A 23,553-nucleotide genomic window follows, 5' to 3' on the forward strand; every position below is an offset into this window, starting at 1 on the left:
GAAGCTTGCAGAACCTTTATTCCCCCCCCTCCCCCCACACACACACTTTGGGGCTTTTTTTTTTCCCGGGTTGCAACACCTTAAAATACGTGATTTAGACATGAGTCTGTTTATAAAATCTAATGAGTTAAACTCCCTTCCCAACTTTGTTAATAATGTGCTTAACAGTGTCTAGCTTTTTAAAAATTTGATAAGCAGTTTTATAAGTAATAGGCATATTATTTGATTGAGACCAGATGTTGACTCTCTTGTCCCTGCCCCATCTGTGTATGTTCTTTTTAATTTACTAGATTAGTTCTCTTTACTTTTTAATACTGAATTTTGGGGGTATTTTCAGTTACCAGCATCCACTGAATTACTGTCAATAAATTGGAATATTTTAATTTGTGGCTAGTTAAGTAAAACATTTTTTCTCCCGATTTTGAGTGTGATAGGAAATGGTTTCATTGTGATTGCATAATTGAAGGAGAGCAGAAAGATGAGGAATATTTATAATGACTGGGATTAAACATGAAAGGGAACAAGGATATTGGTCTTAGTATGAGGAGTATATCCTACGCTATAATGGCTGTTTAGAGAGGATAATGCTGTGAGTAGCAAATGTAAACCTGAGAGATTTATCTAATATGTGGCACCTTTATAGAAGGACAGAATGTGGCTATAGGTGACAAGTTAAAAGCAGCATTTAGAATGAGTATACATAAGCCTGACCATTCACTTGCAGTATCTGAATGGTTTTACAAGGACAAGCAAAGGGTACTTCTGCAAGTCAGATGCAGTGCCTTAGTGGATTAATGAGCCTTAGAGAAAAATATCATTGATATTGTGAGTTAGAGTCTAGGTGTGAACATAAGGAGGAGGAAAGTAGTTGATTCAGATTTAAGATTCTGTCCTGGCTCTGCCACTAACTGTGGCCTTGAGCAAGTCAGAGACCTTAACTTCTTTGGGCTTTTGTTTCTTCACTTCTGTGATAGGGACTTGCCCTAAATAATTTAGGCTTTACTTGCTTCTTGGAGCCACTTCAGGCTGCCGCAGATGGGCACTAGCAAATGACTGGGTCTTAGGTCTCCCTCTTTTGTTCAAAAACAGGAATTTTCCTTACTGGTACCTAATATTATTTGTAGAAAGGATTTTCTTATTTAAAAATTTAAAACTCAGCTCTGAAATTCTACGAAGAATACATAATTTTGTGCTAATTATTTCAATCTTAACAATTTTAAAAATAAAATATGAAAGGGTAACTATTTGGCCTCACTCAAGAATGAACAAACCAACCAGCAATCCGTATTTACTTTCTCTCATTTTAATAAACCTGCCTTCTTAGTTGAAGATAATTTTTAATGTATAATTTCACTGTTTTGTTGGCTAGTATTACAATAATGTTTTTCTCACAGTTATACAATTTTTGCTGTTGTAATTTTTTAAAACACATGTTTATATTTTTTTCATTATTGTTTTGTCCCCATATACTCCCCTCCCCCAGCAATCACCATGCTGTTGTGTTTTAAATAGACTTTTGTTTATGGTGGCAAGAATTTTATGTGAAAGTGCATTCTGAGTTTTTTAATAAAAGTCAATTTTGTAAATAAACATACTTGTTTATTAAGGATCTTGTTACCATACATTAACTTTTTTTCTTCTCATGATGTAGGTACATTCTCTCCCATCTTAATCCTATAATTAATTTCTTTGTGGAATGATAATTGTCTGGTATTCTCTATTCAGCATTATACATAAACAGTAAAAGATATAAATTTTTGAAACTGAAAGCAGTTACCTTATATTGATATTATGGATGTGTGTGAAAGTCCTTTGTAAATCAAAGTGTTAAACAAATGTATTCTTGGTAAACAAGCTACAGAGAATCACAGATGTATTAAAGTGTGTAGAGAGTACCATAAGATTTTGTTAAATTGCTTTTAAAATTGTTGAAGCCTCATTTTTAAATGAATGTTAGAGATCTGAGAATTGAATAATTTTAACGATTTGCTGTCTAGAAAATTAATGAAACAAAATTTATCCTTTTTTTTTTGAAACAGACTTACAAAGAACATTTAGAAGGACAGAAACATAAAAAAAAGGAAGCTGCATTGAAAGCCTCACAAAATACCAGCAGCAGCAACAACTCTACTCGTGGGACTCAAAATCAGCTACGTTGTGAGCTCTGCGATGTGTCTTGTACAGGAGCAGATGCATATGCTGCCCACATTCGTGGTGCTAAGCATCAGAAAGTAGGTGTTGTTTTCTTACCCCCTACACACACCCGTATGTCTTACTTTGTTTTCTTTTACTTTTTCAGTGGGAAGCGGGGAGTAAAGCAAAAGTGCCTCCAAAACTTTGAGTGTGTTATAAGCCTTTTTTTTAAAACCCTCCCCCCCTTTTTTAAAAGATTTTGTTTATTTGTAGAGAGAGGGGGAGGGAGGGAGAAAGAGAAGAAGAGAAACATTGATCAGTTGCCTTTTGCATGCCCTGACCTGGGGGCCTGGCCTACAACCTAGGCATGTGCCCTTACTGCAAATTCGGTTTGCAGGCTGGCACTTATTCCACTGAGCCACACCAGTCAGGGCTTATAAGCCTTTTTAAACATGCTAATAAATATAAAGGTGACATTAAATAGTCATTGCTTAGAGAAGGGAAGACTGAGACTTTTCTTTGAATTGAAATAGATCATTTATTCTACAAATTGGAAAATTATATGTTTATTTTCCTTTTGTCATGCTTAAGTCTTGGTTGGTATGCATGTAGCCAAGTCATTTCATCTTTGTCTTAATTTCTTCACTAGTAGTAGATGGAATATGTATCCATATCTGCTTCACAGAAATTACTTTCAAAAGTATTGTTTGTGTATGAAGATGTATAACAAAAAATACAGTTTATATTTTAATTTTATAATGTCTTTTAGACACACTTAAAAATCTAGACTCTGAGTTTCCTAACTAATGTGCTTTTATTTTGCAGGTGGTTAAATTACACACAAAACTTGGTAAACCCATTCCTTCAACAGAACCAAATGTTGTTAGCCAAGCTACTTCTTCAACAGCTGTGTCTGTTTCAAAGCCGACTGCCTCTCCTTCAAGCATTGCAGCAAACAATTGTACTGTGAATACTTCATCAATTGCAACTTCATCAGTGAAAGGTCTTACAGCTACAGGAAGCTCGTCTCTTAATAGCACATCCAACACTAAAGTATCAGCAGTGCCTACAAATATGGCTGCCAAGAAGACATCGACACCCAAAATAAACTTTGTTGGTAAGTACTAAAGATTCTTTATTATGTTCTTCCTAACGCTATCAGAGTAACATTTCTCTTCCAGTCCAGGACTTACCTTCCGCTTACGTGCTCATTCCTATCTCCTCCCTTCTTCTCTGGGACCTTGTTGAATCACATATCTCTATTTTTTTTCTTAACTTTTAGTCCTCTAAAGGTTTCTTCCCATTTCCCTTCAGCCATGCTAGTATACCTTTGTCTTCCATAGTCTTAAATTTTAAAAAGATGTTTTCCCATTCCTGTTAGCCTCTCAAGCTACTTAATTCTTACTTTCTCTACTTCTGTACTTTCTATCCCATCTTCAGTCTGTTATAGTGTTTCCATTCTACCTTTTTCTGAAACTGCTTGCAGGAGTCACCAAGACCTAATTGTAAAATTCAGTGGCCAATTTACAGTTTCATTCAAATGACCTCTTTAACATTTGATACAGTTGACTGCTAAACCTTAAACCCTAAGATATGTCTTTATCTTTCTATTACCTGTCTGCCCACCTCTTTCTCAGGTATCTTTATTGGTTCTCTTGCCTTCATGTTTATTCAGTGGTAGTGTTCCTAAGATTCTGATTTCTGTTCTCATCTTAGTCTGCTCAGCCAGCATTCATGAGTGGTCTCATCGACTCCAATGTGTGCAGTGACTTTAAGATCTTTTGGGCAAACTCAAAACCCCTGTCTGAGGCTAGAGCTATGTTTTAGCTGTCCCCTGGGCATCATGTGTATAGCTTCATAGATACCTACCAATGTCTCATTCTAACCCATTGTCTCGTCACAAAAGTACCATGAAATATCTCATAAAATTGCTGATTTTCCCTTGGTAAACTTTACTGACATTTCTTATTTATTGTTTCCTGTAGTTTTTACCTAGTTCTTTTGTTTCGGTCACTACAATATTTCTGCCCCCCAAGAAAATGTCTTCACTGCCACACTGCCTTGTTTTTAGGCCTTCAAAGTCTGTTCCTCAGAGTTTTGTCTCCTATTGATTGCATCCAGTCTCTAACACTTGTCAAAGTCATTTCATAAAAATACATGCCAAATTATGTTAAACTCCTGATTAAAAGTTTTCAGTGTCTTTCCCTTTGCATATAGGGAAAAAACTGCATTCTTTAATTATGTCATTTAAGGCCCTTCAGATCTGGCTCCTGCCTCATATGTTGTCATCATATCTACTGAGGTAGTAATTCATAGTGAGTTACTGAGCCTTCCTTAAATTTACTCTAGTCTTTTTAACTCCATATTGTTATGCTGTTTTGTATTCAGACATTCTCTTTCTTCTGGCCAGTTCATGCTCATCACTCTTCTTGCAAAGCCCAGCTCAACTGTCATACCCTTTGTGAAGTCTTTTTTTTAACTGATCAGGTTAAAGGATAGTAGCTTCTTTGCTTTACATTCCCACAATACTATATTCATACTTATTACAGCTCTTATCACATATTGAATTATAATACTTGCATCTTCCCTTCATTGTTGGCACCTCAAGGCACCTACACTGTCACTATCTTAATATATTACCAGAACGTAGGACAGTGCCCAGTTCCCTTGGCAAAGAACTAGGGATACAAACATGAATAAGGGTTAGACCCTTCCTTTTCAAAGGGTTCTTGCTGTTCACTTTTTTAAAAAAGATTTGTTTACTGTTTTAGAAGAGGGAAGGGAGGGCGAAAAACATCAATGTCCGGTTGCCTCTCGTGCAACCCCCTGCTGGGGACCTGGCCCACAACCCAGGCATGTGCCATAACTGGGAATCAGACCGGCGACCCTTTGATTTGCAGACTAGCTCTTAATCCACTGAGCCACCCTAGTCAGTGTTTGCTGTTCACTTTTTAGGTACTTGATGTTACGAGAACTGTGGTGGGTACAGAGAGGTTGGTTAGGTGTCAGGTGGTGGAGAAGGGAAAAATCTAGATGTGTTTCATCAATAGGATAAAAAAGCCAAGTGGTATATGCAGTTCTTCAAACTTTTGGTCAGCTGTATGTCAAGCAGGTATTTGAGTATTGGTAGAAAAGATAATTTTATCTGAAGTTTTTGTTGTATTAGGTTATGTATATATTTACACAAAAAGTAAAGTTATTGTATTCTTTTATGCTTTTCTAGGTGGTAATAAACTTCAATCAACAGGAAATAAAACAGAAGACTTAAAAGGACCTGAATGTGTTAAAAGTGCTCCTGTCACTTCTGTACAGATTCCAGAAGTAAAGCCAGACACAGTGTCAGAACCAGTCACGCCTGCATCTCTTGCTGCTTTGCAGAGTGATGTACAGCCAGTGGGCCATGATTATGTGGAGGAGGTATTGATTTGAGAATCCCATTGGTGTCAGATTAGATAAAGGGAAAAAGTGTGTCTGTCACTTTGTTGCAGGCATGCTTTAAGTGCAAAATTAAATTATATTCAATTAAATTTTATATCTAGGTTATGAAGGAATATCAAAGGAATCTTTTTAAGGGTTTTTAAAAAGCATGCCGTTGACCTTTTTGGGTAGGTCAGTTGGTTGGAGCAAGGTCCCATGGACCAAAAGGTTGCGGGTTTGATTCCCAGTCAGAGCACATACCTAGGTGGTGGGTCCAATCCCCGGTTGGGTGGTGTATGGGAGGCAACCAAACGATTTCTCTGTCTCTCCCCCACTGCAGTGTGTCATCCCCCCCCCTTCCTCTTCCTCTGAAATCAATAAATATGTCCTGGGGTGAGGATTTTTTAAAAAAGTATCCTTCTTTAAGCTTGCCTAACTGATATCACAATATTTTTGTTATCTTTTTCCCTGCTAACACAGCTCTTGTATCCTTCAGCTGTCCTGAAGATAAGAATTTTAAAAATTGTGAGCAACAAAAATTTTGACAGAGTCAGTAATTTTTTTCTGAACAGTCACTTAGTTTCGTGTGTAAAATTAGGGATGTTAATTAAAAAGATATCATTTATTTGGTTTTTCAAGCTGATTAGAAAACTTCCTGTTTTATTGGAAAATAAACTCAGTAAATGGAGGAGTGAAAGAATATCATTCTTGATATGAGTATTTGCTGTTGGTGGAAGGACTAACATGGAATGATGTTGCATTATTTCCTTGTTACTGTAGAACATATATAAGTTCTCTGAACTTCAGTGTCCACATTTATAAAATTTGGCAATTCCCCAAATAAGCTGTGAAGATAAAATGAAGTAAAGTACCTAGCATATAGTAGATTCCCTGTCATGTTGGGTTCTTTGTTTACAAGGTGGAAAATTGGGTTATGTAGTTTATAAGTAGTACACTTAAAATTTTTGATTTAAGAGTAAGATTTGGTTATCTAAAAAAAATGTATAGCACCAGAACACCGTAATTTCCAATGATAATAGTTAATTATGTAATTCTAAACCTCAGATAATTGCATTCAAAGCCAGTCTTTAAAGCTTGCACTAACAATTTGAACATAGCATTCATCATAAACTTCTTAACATTCTAGTCTACTTGTCTCCTAACTAGTTGTGCAATTAGAAAAAATTGACATTGATTTTTTTTCCACAAAGTTACATGTATAAAACACTGAGCTTTGTAGACATTTGTATACCAAAAAAATGTCTTTAATCATGTATATCTTCATCTCCAACAATAGTACCTGGTATTCAGTAACTATTAGAGAATTTAAGGTATTTCATTGTATTACATGTAGAAAAAAGTATTAAAGTTAATTATAAAAGCTAACATATCTTGTATGCAAGTGCTTCAGTTAAAAGATTCTAGCATTTAGTTTGTTTTTATAGATTATCCTTTAAAAAATTATAGATACTACCTCTTTTTTTCCCCTCACTTTAAACTCTAATTTTTCACAACATTTTTTATCAGAGAATCTGGGAGGCCATGTAAATGAAATCCTCAGCTGTAACATTCTTGTCGTGATTCTTGGGTTTTTTATCCCCCACATCAAGGTACGAAATGATGAAGGAAAAGTAATTCGATTCCATTGTAAATTATGTGAGTGCAGCTTTAATGATCCTAATGCTAAGGAAATGCACTTAAAAGGGCGACGACACAGACTTCAGTATAAAGTGAGTAAAAATTTCAACTGTTTTTTCTTTTTCTTTTTTTTCAACATCTTGGAATATTCTAGATGTAAAACAAAACATCTTAAGTATCATAACTCTCTGAGTCAATGAACGCCCACTCTAAGATTAGCATATTATGTCTCAGATTCAGATGTGTGACTGTTACTGATTAGTTTGTCGTACTTAGGTAAGAAGATTATAACCATATTTATCATTTTCAGTGACTGGCTAAATTGTAACATATCTTGGATTAAGTGATCATGTAAGGGTACTTTCACATAATAAAGTGTCTTGAAAGAAGAGTTGGGTCTCCACTTACTTTATTTTGGTAGAATTTCCACTAAAATGAATTTTGAGATGAGAAATTCTTAATTGAAAATACCCCAAGTGATAATTAAATTTAAATACTGTATGTAAAATTTTTACTTAGGCTAGATTAATCTAATGCATTAGATGCATGTTTTCTCATAAATACAGAAGTAGTGAAAACTAAAATAGTCTGTTAAAGGGCAACACTTTTCTGTGTAAAGAAATTTTTTAACCCCACACTCAGACATTAAGAATCATCTATTTACAACAATATGCAGGAAAATTAAATGACCGTTAGGTCTCTAAGGATCTCTTCTATTGATCACCAGTGTTACGAGCAGTTTAAAAGTTTGTAGGTGGGGATTTTATTAATGTATTCTAAATCTTTCTTCTGATTCAAATTATATACTGATTTTACTCTTATATAATAGGAAATTTGTGACTAAAAGCTTCTATGATGAAAGAATATGTGGGATTGTATGAATTTAAAAATGTGTTGATTGTTGGGAGAGGTGTGCTAGTTTTTGAAATGTCTTGTCTATATTAACAGAAAAAAGTCAATCCAGATTTGCAAGTAGAAGTAAAGCCCAGTATTCGAGCAAGAAAGATTCAAGAAGAGAAAATGAGGAAGCAAATGCAGAAAGAGGAGTATTGGCGAAGACGAGAAGAAGAAGAACGCTGGAGAATGGAAATGAGGTAGTATCTTTCACTTTTTGTAGCATGATAAGTAGTTCAGCCTTTCTTTAAAAAAAAAAAAAAAAAGAAAGAAAAGAAAAGCTTTTCTAAGCCCTGGCTGGCATAGCTCAGTGGATTGAGCTCGGGCTGCGAACCAAGGTGTCACAGGTTCGATTCCCAGTCAGGGTACATGCCTGGGTTGCAGGCCATGACCCCCAGCAACCGCACATTGATGTTTCTCTCTCTCTCTCTCTCTCCCTTCCCTCTCTAAAAAATAAATAAAATCTTTAAAAAAAGAACTTTTCTAAGTATGTGACTTGCATTCAAAGCAATCCAGATTTATTTAATGTACTTTTAAGTTTCACTTTTTAGGACGATCGTAGGTCTAGAAAAGAAATCTATTAAATGAATAGCCTTTTGGCTATTCTAATATTTGACCAAGGCCTTGGTATTAGGAATTATGTGGTTGAGTGGTATCTCATATATATTAAATATATGAAGAAATAGTTTAATATTATAAATAAATGCCTGAGTTTAAAACAAACAAAACAGAACATTTGGTTACATGCTGAAAATATTACATGTAAGATTTGGTAGAGTCTAGACATCTTAGTGTGTTTAAGAAGAAAGTTTATTAAAAAGCTTTAGAGGATGTGTGTATGTGTGGGTATAATTTTTATATATAGAGAGAGAGAGAGAGAGAAAGAAAATGAGAAACATCTTCTAAAGATGTCTTCAGTTTTATTGATTTAACTGCCACATTTTTAGTGGTACAATTCACATACATTCACAGTTATGCAGCCATCACCACAATCAATTTTATTTTCCTTTTTGTTAAGATTTTGTTATTTGTTTTTAGAGAGGGGAAGGGAGTAAGAGAAGGAGAGAAACATCAATGTGCGGTTGCCTTTTGAGTGCCCCCTACTGGGTACCTAGCTACAACTCAGGCATACACCCTGACTGGGAATCAAACTGGCAACCTTTTGGTCCTTAGGCCAGTGCTCAATCCACTGGAGCCACACCAGCCAGGGCCACAGTCAATTTTAGAACATCTTCATTACTTCCCCAAAACACCAGTTTGCAACCACTGCCAGTTTTCCCCCCAACCCCTCCCTGTACCCCTATGCAACTGCTAATACACTACTTTCTCTGTGGATTTGCCTGTTCTGGAGATTTCATATAGATGGAATCATACAATATGTGGTCCTTTTTGTTTGGTTGTTTTCACTTAGCATAATGTTTTCAAGGTTCATGCATGTTATTGTTTTATGTCAGCACTTCATTCCTTTTTATGGCTCTACCACATGTTGTTCATCAATTAGTGGACATTTGTGTTGTGTTGTTTTGAGCTATTATGAGTACTGCTCCTGTGAGTATTTGTGTGCCAGTTTTGAAATATAGTCTCAAAAAATATGAACAGGAGCATAATGGATGCATATTCTGTAACGCTTCCTTCATGGCAGCATAGTATTTTCTTACACAGAGGTAAAATATTCTTTATAACCATTCCATATTATCAGATATTTAGATTGTTTCCCATATTTCCCTATTATAATTACATTGACCATCCTTGAGGCTATATTATTGCATAAATCATGATTAGTTGCTAATAATAAGTCTCATAAATGGAAATGGTTGATTCAAAGATACCCATACCTCAGCCTGTACTAGATAGTATAACTTAGTGGTCTTTAAACTTTTTGGTCTCACGACTCTTTATATTTAAGTGGATTATACCTGTCAAGATTTACTATATTAGAAATTAAATCTGAGGAGTTTAAATATTATGAATTTAATTTTAAAATGAAATTTTAACTATATTCAAGTTAGTTAAATATAACATTCAACAGTTATATTGTAATATTAGATTAAATATATTTAATAAATATAGTATGGTGAAAATTAGCTATAAAATAACTATTTCTTCCCCAGAATCATGTAAATGACATTGTTTTACAGTTTTGCAATTCTCTTTAATGTCTGGCTTAAAAGAAAACAGCATAATTCTCACATGTGCTTCTATGTTCAGTATGTCATATTTCCACATTTTGCCTCTGGATAACTCCATTGTATACTCATAAGAGAATGAGAATGGGAAAGGCAAATAATGTATGAACATTATTATGAAAGTAATTTTGATGTCATTGATCCCCTGCAAGTGTCTCAGGGACCATCTGGGGTTCCTGGATCACACTTGGAGAACTGCTACTATCATTTATTAAAATTGCTGCCAATGAGAGAGTAAAATGTGGAAGCAATTTTTCTTTCAATTTCCATTTTTTATATTTAGGAAACTGAATTTTTATTTCATGCTTGACCACTTACATTTCTTCTGTTGCAAATTGCCTGTTTATTTTTTTATTTACCTGTTGTTGATTCATATAGACACTTATGTTGTAGATATTAAGCTATTATTAACATGTTATTTTAAATAGGTTTTGCTCTTATTTATATATTGATTTTTAAAATGTATTTAAATCCACTGTTCACATTCTATATGAAGTTTCTGCCTTTGTAATTGATTAAAAAGTCTTCTGTATACCTAGATTATGCAGTTCTTTTTCTCTTCACCAATAAGTATTTATTAAGCACTTACCATGTGCCAGAAGCATGTGCCCTGACTAGGTGTATTGATATATAATACCGGTGTGAATTGGTAAACATTGGATAACCCTGACCAGTGTAGCTCAGTTGGTTGGGTGTTGTTCTGCAAAGCATTTGATTCCCAGTTGGGGCATGTGCCTGGGTTGCAGGCCAGGTAGGGGCATGTAAGAGGTAACCACATAGATGTTTCTCTCTCTCTCTCTTTCTCCCCCCCTTCCCCTCTCTCTAAGAATAAAATAAATAAAATCTTTAAGTCTTGGCTGGTGTAGCTCAGTGGATTGAGTGCAGGCCTGTGAAACAAAGGGTTGGCAGTTTGATTCCCAGTCAGGGCACATGCCTGGGTTGTAAGCCAGGTCCCCAGTAGGGGATGTGTGAGAGGCAACCACACATTGATGTTTCCTTCCCTCTCTTTTTCCCTTCCCCTCTCTCTAAAAATAAATAAATAAAATCTGGTGTTTTTTTTTTTTTTTTTAAGAAAAAGCTTTTTAAAAAAATCTTTACAAAAATAAAAATTAAAAAATAAAATCTCTTTTAAAAAGAACAAAGTTTAAAAAATTTTTTTCTTTAAAAAGAAAACAATGGATAATGGTCCTTGCCCTTATTTAACTTAAACATCTTTAGTAATAACAGTAAACTATTTGAAACTTGAATGAACATGGTTTACCAGAGCCTTCAAGCTGTTTTTATTCATTTCCTCCCGAGACCTAAATAATGTGAACGTCTGGTCCTAAGTTGGATGAACTAAAAAAGCGCTACTCATCCCCAATCTGACAGAACTGGTAGTTCTACAGTGCTACTTAAGAAGCATACCTCTTATGTTTTGTATTGAACAAATTTGTCTAGTAAAACCTTACAGTTGCAAAAATTTGCTTTAGTGACATGATTTCCTTTAGGAGTTATTGGTGTCCTAGTGTGAAGCTGAAAGTGAGGATAGAAATGAGAGTGAGATGATGAAAAGAAATTAGATTCTGAAAATATTGACCCCTAAAGCAGAGGCTGTCTATCAACTGTCCATGGTCCAAGTTTAGCCCATGCTGATTTTATTTGATGTACATGATATTTTTAAATCTGAACCAACAGTTAAAAACCAGTAACAAAGACATTTAAAAACATTAAAATCCTGGTGATTTTGAGATTACAGCATATATTACCTTATGTCAGTAATTAATTGAAGCTGAGTCACAACTGTGGTCTTTAGCCAGAACACACTCTTAATATTCCCAAGAATGAGACAGAATGTGAGTTGCCATTTATCATTGTCTTGCTCTGTTGTTCCTTATCATAGAGAAATGTCTTTGTCTTTACCTGTGTCATAAATGGGGAAATTAAGGGTGGTCTTAAAGGTTCTCTATAAGAAAAAAGATAGCACATTTCTTTGGATACAGGAAGAAATTCCTAAACATTTGCTTTGGATCCTTTCACTCACATACCTTAAAGGTCTGACCACTTTAGGTAGACATTTAAGTTGACAATCTCTTCCTTAAATAGAGAGGTTGGAAGGAACTGAGGTTTCTGATGCTTGTTCTTTCAACTTTGACTTTGGGCTAAAATTGTGTTTTGCTTTTCTGTTTGTATTCTTATCTTCTCTTTTCACCTGCCTTCACTGCTATTTACTTCTAAATGAAAGCAAATAAGGGAAATCAGATACAGTAGGGAAAAAAGGAAGGTGTTAGCAAGGCAGACTTAGGGTTTTTAATTGTTTTATGCCATTATTGGTGTAAGTTCTTGGGTTGTATTTTTGTATAGGCTTGTAATGTCACTCTCTGTTTCAGACGTTACGAAGAGGATATGTACTGGAGAAGAATGGAGGAAGAGCAACATCATTGGGATGATCGCCGCCGAATGCCCGATGGCGGCTATCCTCACGGTCCTCCGGGTCCGTTAGGCCTTCTGGGAGTCCGACCGGGCATGCCTCCTCAGCCACAGGGGCCTGCAGTGAGTGTCCACTTTGTTTATGTGGGGATGAAAGTGTAGAACTTGTTAAGCATTAGAAGGTAACAGTTTGGGAGCCTAATTCTTTGACTTAATAGTGTTGTGATCTTGATGTAATTTTTTCATCTGATTTAGAATTTTTCCTCCTCTTATTATAGCTTCTCACTAGCTGTCTTTGTGTATAAGACTTCATAGAACTTCCATGAGTCTTTTCCATAAAGACAATGAGAAGAGAGCTCCTTTTGCCAACATAAAAGAATTTCTTGCCTTTGTTGTTGTTGTTTAGATTAGATCAGCAGGAACTGATTTATCTTTCTATTACTGGTGGTTTAGAATCTTTTTTTCTTCTTTAAATCCTGGCCATCTAAAACCTACTGCTACTTACAATTGAGTGCAGGATAAGGGGTAGTATGTAAACAGTTCAAGGTTAACACCAGAGTTGATGTATTAGGAAAACTGTAGGGAAGAAGAGCATCTTAGAGTTTGTGTTCTGTGGGATGTAGGTAAAAGAAGGAGACCCCTTGAGTGTGAGGAACATTTCATAGAAGTTTAGGCTACAGAAAAGAAGAGGATCTTTTGTGTATTTTGTTTTCTAGATAGCACTTAAAGAAAACAGCAAATTCCTCCTTTTTAACCTATTCTCTTTCTCATTTGTCTTTACACAGAATAAGCACCTGAAAAACATTTTATTAAAAGCAAAAAATAGTTCAGAATCATTTGGTTTTTGAAGTTGTGTCAAAAGTGTTGTCATGACTTTAGATGGTGTGTATTATAATTTTACTTGTTTTAAGGCAAAATATGTACATACTTTAGGTAGAATAACTTTACATAGTTTCCATTTTTGCCTTTACTGAAATGGAAAAAAGGAAGAGCTTGTTTTAAATGAACATTTTGCATAATTGACTTCATTGTTGAGAAGGTAAAACAGCAATATGTATATTTTAAAAATAATAGTGTGCGTTTTCTCAGGAAGCTTTTTTTTTTAAAGTGAAATAACTTTTCTTTCTGTAGCCTTTACGTCGTCCTGACTCATCTGATGACCGTTACGTAATGACAAAGCATGCAACTATTTACCCAACTGAAGAGGAATTACAGGCAGTTCAGAAAATTGTTTCTATCACTGAACGTGCTTTAAAACTTGTTTCAGACAGTTTGTCTGAACATGAGAAGAGCAAGAGCAAGGAGGGAGATGATAAGAAGGAGGGAGGTAAAGACAGGTGTGTTTTCAGAGTTACCTACTTTGTGTATTTTTTGTTTTCCTTACATGGACTTACTTGAAATAAAACTTACAAAGACTGAAAACTCTATGGTTTGAGTCTACATGTCTTATACTTGGGTTAGAAATCTGATGTATTATTCAACTGCTTTTGCTAAGATGTGAAACACACAATTCCATACAATCTTCAACCTTGTAAATTGATGCATTTTATTTTAATTTATAGAAAATTATTTTGAGTCTGTTTTTAAAGCTACCTTTTTACTTTTCTAACTGTGTTCATCTGCTGTTCAGTTTTTATTTGTTGTATCTGTCCTATATTCAGTCTTTGTTTTAGCAACTTTTTCTTTTACACACTGACCATAAAGTGTGAATAAGCCCAAGCTTTAGCAATATCTTTCATATCCAGTTTTGCATTATGATCTATAACTTTTCATGCTCCCTTTATTTGGAAATATTTTAGACATGACTCTAATTCTAATTTATAAATGCAACACAAAATATATTAGAAATAACTGGTTCTAATTTGTCAATGTGACAAAGAAGTGTTTAATGTTCTTTGCCTTTCAGTTGTCCCAATGAGAATCTAACTCTTTATGTATTTATACATAAATGAATACCTAATTGAAAAATACTTCTAAAAATATTAAACCTTTTTTACTATAGTGGAAAATTTTATAGGAGTTATTAATTTACTGTTGTGTGTTAGAGACTATCATGGTTCTGGTTAAGAAGACAAATATCGTAATTTGATTTCACTGCAGAGCTTTAAAAGGAGTTTTGCGAGTGGGAGTATTGGCAAAAGGACTACTTCTCCGAGGAGATAGAAATGTCAACCTTGTTTTGCTATGCTCAGAGAAACCTTCAAAGACATTGTTAAGTCGTATTGCAGAAAAACTACCCAAACAGCTTGCTGTAAGTGTAATCGAAATGTTCATTTTTATCCCTTGTCTGGTTCTAAAGTTTTGGGCAGGACTACCTGTACTTCAGCTTAAAGTTGAAACAGCGTTTAAAATTTTGGCTTGACTTTCCATATTGAGTTTTATTTTTATTCCTGGTTGTGTGAATTGGTACGGCCATTTTCTATTTTGTCTTTTTAGGTTTTATAGTGCTGCTATTTGGTACAAAGCCATCTCATGAAATTATTTTAAAATGTAAAATTACATGTCTTCTTCCTGTTCTTTTTCCAAGATTTGAATCATCAGAGAGAAGACAGTTCAGAACAGAAAGTGATTTTTTTTAAACAAAGCCCGTGTATAGGAAGCTTAAATTTTTTAAATCATGAACTTCTTGCCAGTTTAGTTGAATACATATGTCTTTAATAAAATAGTCTTTTTGAGTCAAATTTCCCCAGTTTTCTGTGTTACACAGTAGGAACCACTTCTTTGGTGTCCATTTGGCAAATTGTGGCAATGCACAATTAATACAATATCTCCTTTTGGTTGTGCAAAAGCAATTTTTTAAGTTTGAATTTTTTTAAGTTTTACTATATATTAGCCTGACAGAATCTTATACTGAGATTTAAAATAAAGATTCTTTCAGTAATTTAATGTATGGAACTTATTTCCAACCTTGCAATTAGTGAGGCATTTTTTAGAGGATTTTATTTATTTTTAGAGAGAGGGGCAGGGAGAGAGAGAGGGAAGGAAACATCAGTGTGTGGTTGTCCCTGGCATTTCCTCTACTAAGGACCTGGCTTACAACCCAGGCATATGCCCTGACTGGGAATTGAACCACTGACCCTTGGTTCACAGGCAGGTGCTCAATCCACTGAGCCACACTAGCCAGGGCTAATTAGGCAATTTTAAATACAGTGATGATTGACATTTTAATGGTAATAGGTATTGTATAGTAATGAGTCAGAATAAATAGTGCCTGACCACAGCAGAGCAACTAGTAACAAAGGAGTAATAAAGCACACTATTGAGCTTAAGTTCTGACAACTGTGGCACTCACTGTTGTTTGCTTGGTATTACCATTGTTCCAACTATGAAGTTTCTCATTGTGGGTGAATCTTATTAAGTATTAAGAGCCAGCAGAATGGAGATTATCTACTTTTACCCCTCTGTTGATGCTGAAAGGGCAATGAGGAAAGAAAAGCAGAGATTTGAAGACCTTGAAAGAACTATGTAAATTTGCAAAAAACATCTTGATTCTAATTGTGGTACTTGGTACAACCACAAAACAAGACATGTTATATCCTAACTAAATAATTAACAGTTAAACAATTAAGCGAAAAGCAGAATATTCTTTCCAAATGAGTCTGTACTTATCGTACAAGTGAATAAGCAAGAGAAATAGAATTCTTCGTCATTATTGTCATAATTAACATTTATATAGCACTTATGTACTAGGCAGGCCCTGTTTTAAGTGCTTCGTATAGTTGATTCCCTTAATCCTCCAACAGTCCTATAGGATAGAATTGCTGTCCCTGTTTTACAGAAACAGATCTTAGAGAGTTCAGTGATATTTACATTTATTGCAAGGCCTCTTAAAGGGAGTAGTATTATGATCTAGTCTTTATAAAATGGTAGTGAGAAAATGAAAGAGTCACAATGAAACTGCTTTGTCTGATAATGTAAAAGGTCCAACTAATTTCTTGTACTCTTCATTATGTAGGTTATAAGTCCTGAGAAGTATGACATAAAATGCGCTGTGTCTGAAGCGGCAATAATTTTGAATTCATGTGTGGAACCCAAAATGCAAGTCACTATCACCCTAACGTCTCCAATTATTCGAGAAGAGAACATGAGGGAAGGAGGTTGGAAAGCCATTAAACATTCTACTTTTCCTCTTAACTTTTTTTCATTTGCCTACTCTTTAAGATGGCATCAAGCCCTAGAAGGCAACATGCTGGCATTACATTTGAATTTGATGGATTTAACTTATATAGCAATCAGTTTTACTTAAGATCATTTCTCAGAAAGTAAATGTTCTTTTTAGTTATGTATTTTTATATAAAACACTCATGGTATTATTGATTTTCTTGATTTTTTTTCTTTTCTCACTAACCTCAGATTTCTGGAAAAAAAAAAGTTCAAAATCATTCTTACCAGCATAGTTGTGGCACATAAAAAAATTAAATGTTGCTAGTAAGGGGCCACAGATTGAACTTCTTTTTCTTACCTTGTCTTACACAAAGACGAGTTTCAGAAATAAAATTGGTTAAATACTCCTAAGGTATATTTTTAGAGGCATTGTTAAATAAGTAATCATGAATTTGGCTTGTCCTGTGGTAAATAAAAGTATTTCTAGTTCTCTGAGGTTGTTCTTTGGTTTGGAGTGCTTTCATAAATGCAGAATATCCTAATGCACATAGATTTGGGCATTTGACCCCACTCTTATACTAGAGATACTAGAAAATAAATAGCATAGGTGTAGTTAGTGAGTTAGTACAATTCAGGATTTACTTTACAATTGTAGAATATGAAATCCTGCTGGTGCCAGCAATGTTGCTTTAAGGACTGTTCTGTAACATTTTCAAAGCTTCAAAAGCTTAAGCCGAAAAGCATGGTCAGTGTCTGCCATATGTTGGTTCTGTTGTTTTATGGGTCAGATAAAATTTACTTTGTTTCCTTTCATGTTGTTTTTGTACATCTTAACTTGATGATTATGGAGTTATAGTCTACTCTAATATTTGTGGTATACAGGAGAAAAGAGTAACATATTGAATATTAAAATTTTTCTAAAATAGCATCAGTAGGTTCTCAATTACTGTCACTTTAAACTTGTTTTCTTACAGCAAAGCAATTTTTTTTTTTACGGCACTGGGCTTTCTACAACCCAGGAAAAGAACATTTTATTAAAAAACGTCATTAGGAGACTTGTCTAATTTTGCGTACTCTGTATATACACCATATCAAGACTTGTATGTTCTATGAGCTTTGCGTCTTATAGATAAACGGGTTTTGTGTAAAGGATCTTTTATATGAACATGAATTTCCATTCAAGGTTTGGCTGTGGATATTGCTGGAAAAAACAGTTCCTGAGTCAATTCATAATCAGCATGTGACTCTTAGGATTTGGGGAAAAAATCTTCAAATGTGATATACTGTAAATAAAAGCTGCTATATTTACGATGCAAATACACTTGTATAACCAATTAACTTTATTTCAGAGCACATTTTGCCCAATTATACTTAAGCTGTTTAATCTGTGCAGTATCGAGTCATTTTATGTTGCAAAAGTCTAAAGTCAATGGTATCATATTTGTAGTAGAGTTTTAATAACCCGTCCCTTCTAAAGGAAACAAAATTATATTTTTGTCTGACCCAGACTTGATATAGAAGTATTGTTCTGAATTTCATAAATATTATGTTGAGAGAAATGATCAGTCCAAATTTTGAAAGATTTTACTTGAAGACACTGAGCTGAAAAGTTGGATGTGCAAAAAGTGTAGAAACATTGATAGAATATTCCTTGCTGCAGATAACTGCAGTAAACCATGTCTTTAGCTTCATTATGAAGATCGCTTCTTTCTTGCTGCAGAATAACGGTATGTATTCTCTCTCACTGCAGCTCACAATGCTCTGTGTCTTAAAATCATTTAAAGCCTATAGCTTGCTTTGGGGAGTTAGTTCAGGGGGTGAGGAAGGCTTTGCCGGAAGAGTGATTGTCAATCACTAGACTTGAGACTTGCGCATAGTGTGGTAGCCTCTTTAATGCGTAACAGTCCTATTTAATACCAAAAATTATTTACAGGAAATGATTAAATTGTCGAAATAACTGTTAAACGCATGACAGATCTATTTTATGGTACTGTGTTTGACAGTTAAATATTAAGTAAACGTTTGATTGACTCAAAGCTTGAAATGTTCAAAATGCTCTAACCCTTGCTCCAGAGTGTTTTCTGCAGCAAGTCAAGTATTGTATGTGTTTTTTTCCACCTGTAGCTTATCAGGCCCGGTCCAAAGCCTTCTAGCAGAGGGGATTGATTCCTGTCAGGGGTTGCTGCCAAGACATCGGAAGGATTTTTGACCAAGGTTTTAAAAGCTCAGTGTCACACCTGCCATTTGACTAAGAAGGGATTTTGGATGCAGAGCCTGGCATTTATTTGTCCTTTGTGTGGCTGTTTTGTTTTGTCATTGTCTTTTCTAGAATTGAGCAGTGTTCACACTAGTTTTTAAATGGTTGGGTGGATTATATATTTTACATAACCTTGTTAATTTAAATTAATATATTCCCATTAACTTTTAATCATAAAATAGTGTGGACACAGCATGTTTTCTAACTGGTGATTAACCCCTTAAAGTTCATGAAATACATTCATGTAGAGTAAGAATTTGCTTTTTTATTTTTCTAAATAAATTAACTGATTTTTGTTTTGTTTTAACTGGGTATTAGGAAACAAGAATGATTTTAGTACAGTATATCTAAGGGGTTAATCCACTTGAAATATAAAATGGGTGCAAAAATCCACACTCTAAATTTAACAGAATTTCTAGCTCTTAATTTGTTGCAGTAGTTGCAATAGGTGTCTTGACATCTTTAAAACTGTATTAATAATTAAATTTTCGAAAGTTATGGATGTTTGCAAAATAAAATTCCTTACATATTGGAGGACATTATAACATTCTGAATTAACATTAGAAATTGTGAAACATTTTTAGAAACAAATTGCACATTGTCACCTATTTGCATTCTAGCTTAAACAAATGTGAATAACTAAGTAGGGGCATGGAAAGAGCGTCTTTCAGCATGTTTTGTAACCCTGCTTTGGGAAGTGGGGATTTTCTTGGTGGTGTTTTTTTTCCTTTCTTTTTTACTTCCTTAGTTGGCTGTGCTTTCCTGTGTTCCTTTTTCTTACCTCAGAGTAGTTCATTTCTCATGTTCAGTATATTTCTAGATTTGGTAGTTAATTGGTCTTGTAGGTTTTAAGATTGTTGCTTTTTAAAAATAACTAATATTTTTATCTTGATAGTTTCTTTTGAGTACCCCAATTCCTCTTAATGTTTATTCTCAGAATACTGCATTCTTTGATTATCTGTAAATCTCCCTTCAGAAATGTCTTCTGAAAAATCTGTGCCATCTCATTATTTAGGGAGTAAGAACTTACAGTAAAATGTCCAGATAGGGCATAGAATTCTTCATCACTTTAAAATACACGTTTTTATTTATATGTTATCTACTCAAAATATGGACATGTATCTCTTAAGATTTCTATATGGTCATATAAAATGAACAGTGCTCTGGCCAGGTGGCTTAGTTCATTGGAGTGTCAGTCTATAAATCGCAAAGTCGCTGGTTTGATTACCAGTGATGACGTATGCCTGGGTTGCAGGTTCGGTCCCAGTCATGGTATGTACAAGAGAGAGGCAATCAATTGATATTTCTCTCTCACATTGATGATTCTCTTCCTCTCTCTTTTCCTCCGTCCCTTCCCCTCGCTCTAAAAATCAGTAAGCATATCCTCAGGTGAGGATTAAAAAAAAATAATTAAGTAACTTGCCCATGATTATAATTGTACTCTTAAAATCATCTTTAATTTTTTTTATCATAAATTTTATCTTTTTCCCTCATCTATTTGTTGCCCTTCATAATTTATTAAATTATAATCCTAAGTGTCCCATAATTTTCCTGCTCTTTAGCCAGAAGACTGTTAAATTCAATAGATTACTTGCCTGGCATATAATTTCCCTATATTTAGAAAATATGTATACTCTAAAAATCATGAAGAGTTGTGAATTTGATGGACTGACTTGCTATTTACTTGTGAATAGTTCCATTAGCAACTTCGCTGTTATATTTAAACACATTTTACAGATATGTTTAGGTGAATATGTTGACTTCTTGCCCTGGTTTAGGTTCAGATTTTCTTCTCCAGTTTTATGTTGTTCATTTATGTTTTAATATAATAATATGCTTAAAATCAATTATAATAACCTTGGACCCTACGTATTATCAAAGCATTCGTTTACTTCATCTTTTCTATTTCAATACTTACTCTGTTTAACCATGCTGGTTCCTTTTGCCCTTTTCTACGTTACCCATTGTTTCTCTCCAGTTATTTAGAACACTTTATGGGAACTTTGGATTTTAAAGGGCATTTCATATTTCCTTTTAACTAAAAAGCTCCTCGTGGAAGAGAAAGTGTTGAACTCATAGAAATGCCAGTTTTTGCTGCTTTATTTTTTCTATGGTTATTACTGTGTTGTCATTCCATATTTATCATTAATTCTTTGCTATATTAGCCCCAGAGTAACCTATGACCATTTACAATACTGAACAAACTCAGTAGTTTATTGTACATTCTCATTTATTAAGGTGGATTTTTGTGTTCCCTCTTGTCTTGTCATCTTTGTGCTGGTGCACTGTGTCCAGTAATCCTTCTTTTTGGATTTATTTTGGTGGGTAGGGCTTATATTTGCAGAAATTATTATATTTTTAAAATAAGAGTTTAGTTCTCCTTTTGGTTGTCCTGTTGGATTATGTAAATTTGTTGAAAATAATCTCCTGGGTACATTAAAGTACTGATAAGCTCTCAAATGGCTTGTGTGACACTGATGCTACTTTAAGGAAGTGTCTTGCTCACCTGGTCAAACACCCATTCCTCACTGCATTTTGCCAATTCAATCCATTTTAGATGTAACCTCGGGTATGGTGAAAGACCCACCGGACGTCTTGGACAGGCAAAAATGCCTTGACGCTCTGGCTGCTCTACGCCACGCTAAGTGGTTCCAGGTTCGGAACATCATTTTACTTTTTTATTGTAGCCTTATGAGAGAGTAGTTCAGTACAACATGTTTAACTGTGTTTAAACATTGCAAAAGATTACCCAAGCAACACTATTTTAAATTAAATTTCAGAAAATATGTTAACATAGAAAGCTGGGTTTGAAGATCTGCATATTGCAGTTACTATTAATTTGACAATGAATTTAGAAGTTTTGAGGGTGTTTTGTAGTTTGGGTTTTTTATTTTTATTTTTAGTAGCTATACTTAAAGTTGACTTGTTTAGGAACATCACATGTTTGTGTATATATATTATATTCCATAAGGCTGCAGATTAACTTTGCTTTAAATAATGGAATATGTGTTTAAAGCTTTGTGTATAGTTTTAAGATTTTCCCCCTCTTTCTCTAAGTTAATAAGTGTAGGGAGTGAAAGGTGAGGAAGCAGCTGTTTGGTTTAGTGACTTTGCAGTCATGCAAAGGCACAGAAGGGAAACCAGACAGATTTCCTTAACCTTTCAGTCCCTAGACAAACTTTTTAGCTCTTTACTTTTTCTTTTATTTCTACTGTAGGCAGATTTTTTTTTAAGTTTACTGATTCAAATGATTACAGGTCAAGGTTCACAGGGTATCAAGAAATATTATTCTTGTATAATCTGTTTACTTTGACCTAAAATACCAGCTTTTAAATACTAACCCTGGCATAAAATATTGCTGTAAATGGCAGCTCATTGAATCCAATTCCAAGTGTGATTATTTTTGTTTTATTTTTATCTGAGCTTCCATTGAACAGTGGTATTTTAACTTTTTTTCATCAAGGGATATTTTCAATATTTCTAAGATTAATTCCATTGGTTTTTGTGTTGCTCTCAAGGCTAGAGCTAATGGTCTGCAGTCCTGTGTGATTATCATACGTATTCTCCGGGACCTTTGTCAGCGAGTTCCAACTTGGTCTGATTTTCCAAGCTGGGTAAGTAGTATGTAACTATGTGGTGTCAAAAATGAATATTTGGGAAGTATTTCTACAGTTTTCGTAGTCTGATCTTGTACTTAACTTTATTTTTATTTCCTAAAGATAGTTTCTTTTCTCTTCGAGTGAGAAATCGGGAGGTATTAGGGTTTTTAATTGTCTGAGAATTTAGTATTTAAAGAAGTGCACTTGATGTTTCTTTTGTATTTTCCTTTTTTTTTCCTGGTCTCACGATGTTAATCATTTAAATTAACAACATTTATTAATTGGCTTTTACATACATAGTGGGTCCAAAGACTAGAAGTGAGAGCTATTAATCTTCATTGCAGGGTTCTGTTGACATTTTTTTTTTAAATGATGGATAAGGTTAGGAATTTAAAAAATGCAGAAATATACATTATTCAGAAATAATGTATAGTGGTGGGACACTCAAATAATGCAGAAAGGTACAAAATAGGAAGCAAAAACCTTATCATTTAAAGCAGATTATATCTTAATAGTTTGTGGTGATTTCTTCCAGGGAAAAGAGGCATGGATTTACATCATATATGTTCTATTTTTATACATGTACAAGTATCCATTGATATTTTAACCTTTTTGGTTCCTGAATAGAACAAATTCAGATAGAAAGGAATTCATTCAGAAATATAATTGAACTTTTCGATTCCGGAGTTGGGTTGGATTCTTAAGAATTGTGTAGCCAGGGTTACCTTAAGTCTTCCTCCCTCCCTCCCTCTCATCCTTTTCTCCCCTCCCCTCCCCTCCCCTCCCCTCCCCTCCCCTCCCCTCCCCTCCCCTCCCCTCCCCTCCCCTCCCCTCCCCTCCCCTCTCCTCCCCTCTCCCCCCCCCCCCCAGTGATCATGCTAATTGTATTATTTGCATTATTCTTATCAAAATGCAT

At 34.6% G+C, this 23,553-nt stretch overlaps 1 protein-coding gene across 2 annotated transcripts in view; it reads left to right on the plus strand.

Moving 5' to 3' along the window:
• The window catches only part of ZFR (zinc finger RNA binding protein), a 77,600-nt gene that overhangs the window by 34,186 nt on the left and 19,861 nt on the right, over positions 1-23,553 (plus strand). The window contains exons 7-17 of one of the 2 annotated variants that reach the window (XM_028515014.2): positions 2,040-2,231; positions 2,959-3,250; positions 5,357-5,550; positions 7,161-7,280; positions 8,137-8,282; positions 12,638-12,800; positions 13,809-14,014; positions 14,778-14,928; positions 16,633-16,774; positions 21,596-21,693; positions 22,557-22,652. In XM_028515014.2, coding sequence (XP_028370815.1) covers positions 2,040-2,231; positions 2,959-3,250; positions 5,357-5,550; positions 7,161-7,280; positions 8,137-8,282; positions 12,638-12,800; positions 13,809-14,014; positions 14,778-14,928; positions 16,633-16,774; positions 21,596-21,693; positions 22,557-22,652 — 1,800 coding nt within the window. The remainder of the gene's footprint in view (positions 1-2,039; positions 2,232-2,958; positions 3,251-5,356; positions 5,551-7,160; positions 7,281-8,136; positions 8,283-12,637; positions 12,801-13,808; positions 14,015-14,777; positions 14,929-16,632; positions 16,775-21,595; positions 21,694-22,556; positions 22,653-23,553) is intronic. The other variant, XR_003684802.2, reaches the window with a different exon arrangement.

Source organism: Phyllostomus discolor, chromosome 3, assembly GCF_004126475.2.
Source record: "Phyllostomus discolor isolate MPI-MPIP mPhyDis1 chromosome 3, mPhyDis1.pri.v3, whole genome shotgun sequence".
Classification (NCBI taxonomy): Eukaryota; Metazoa; Chordata; class Mammalia; order Chiroptera; family Phyllostomidae; genus Phyllostomus; species Phyllostomus discolor.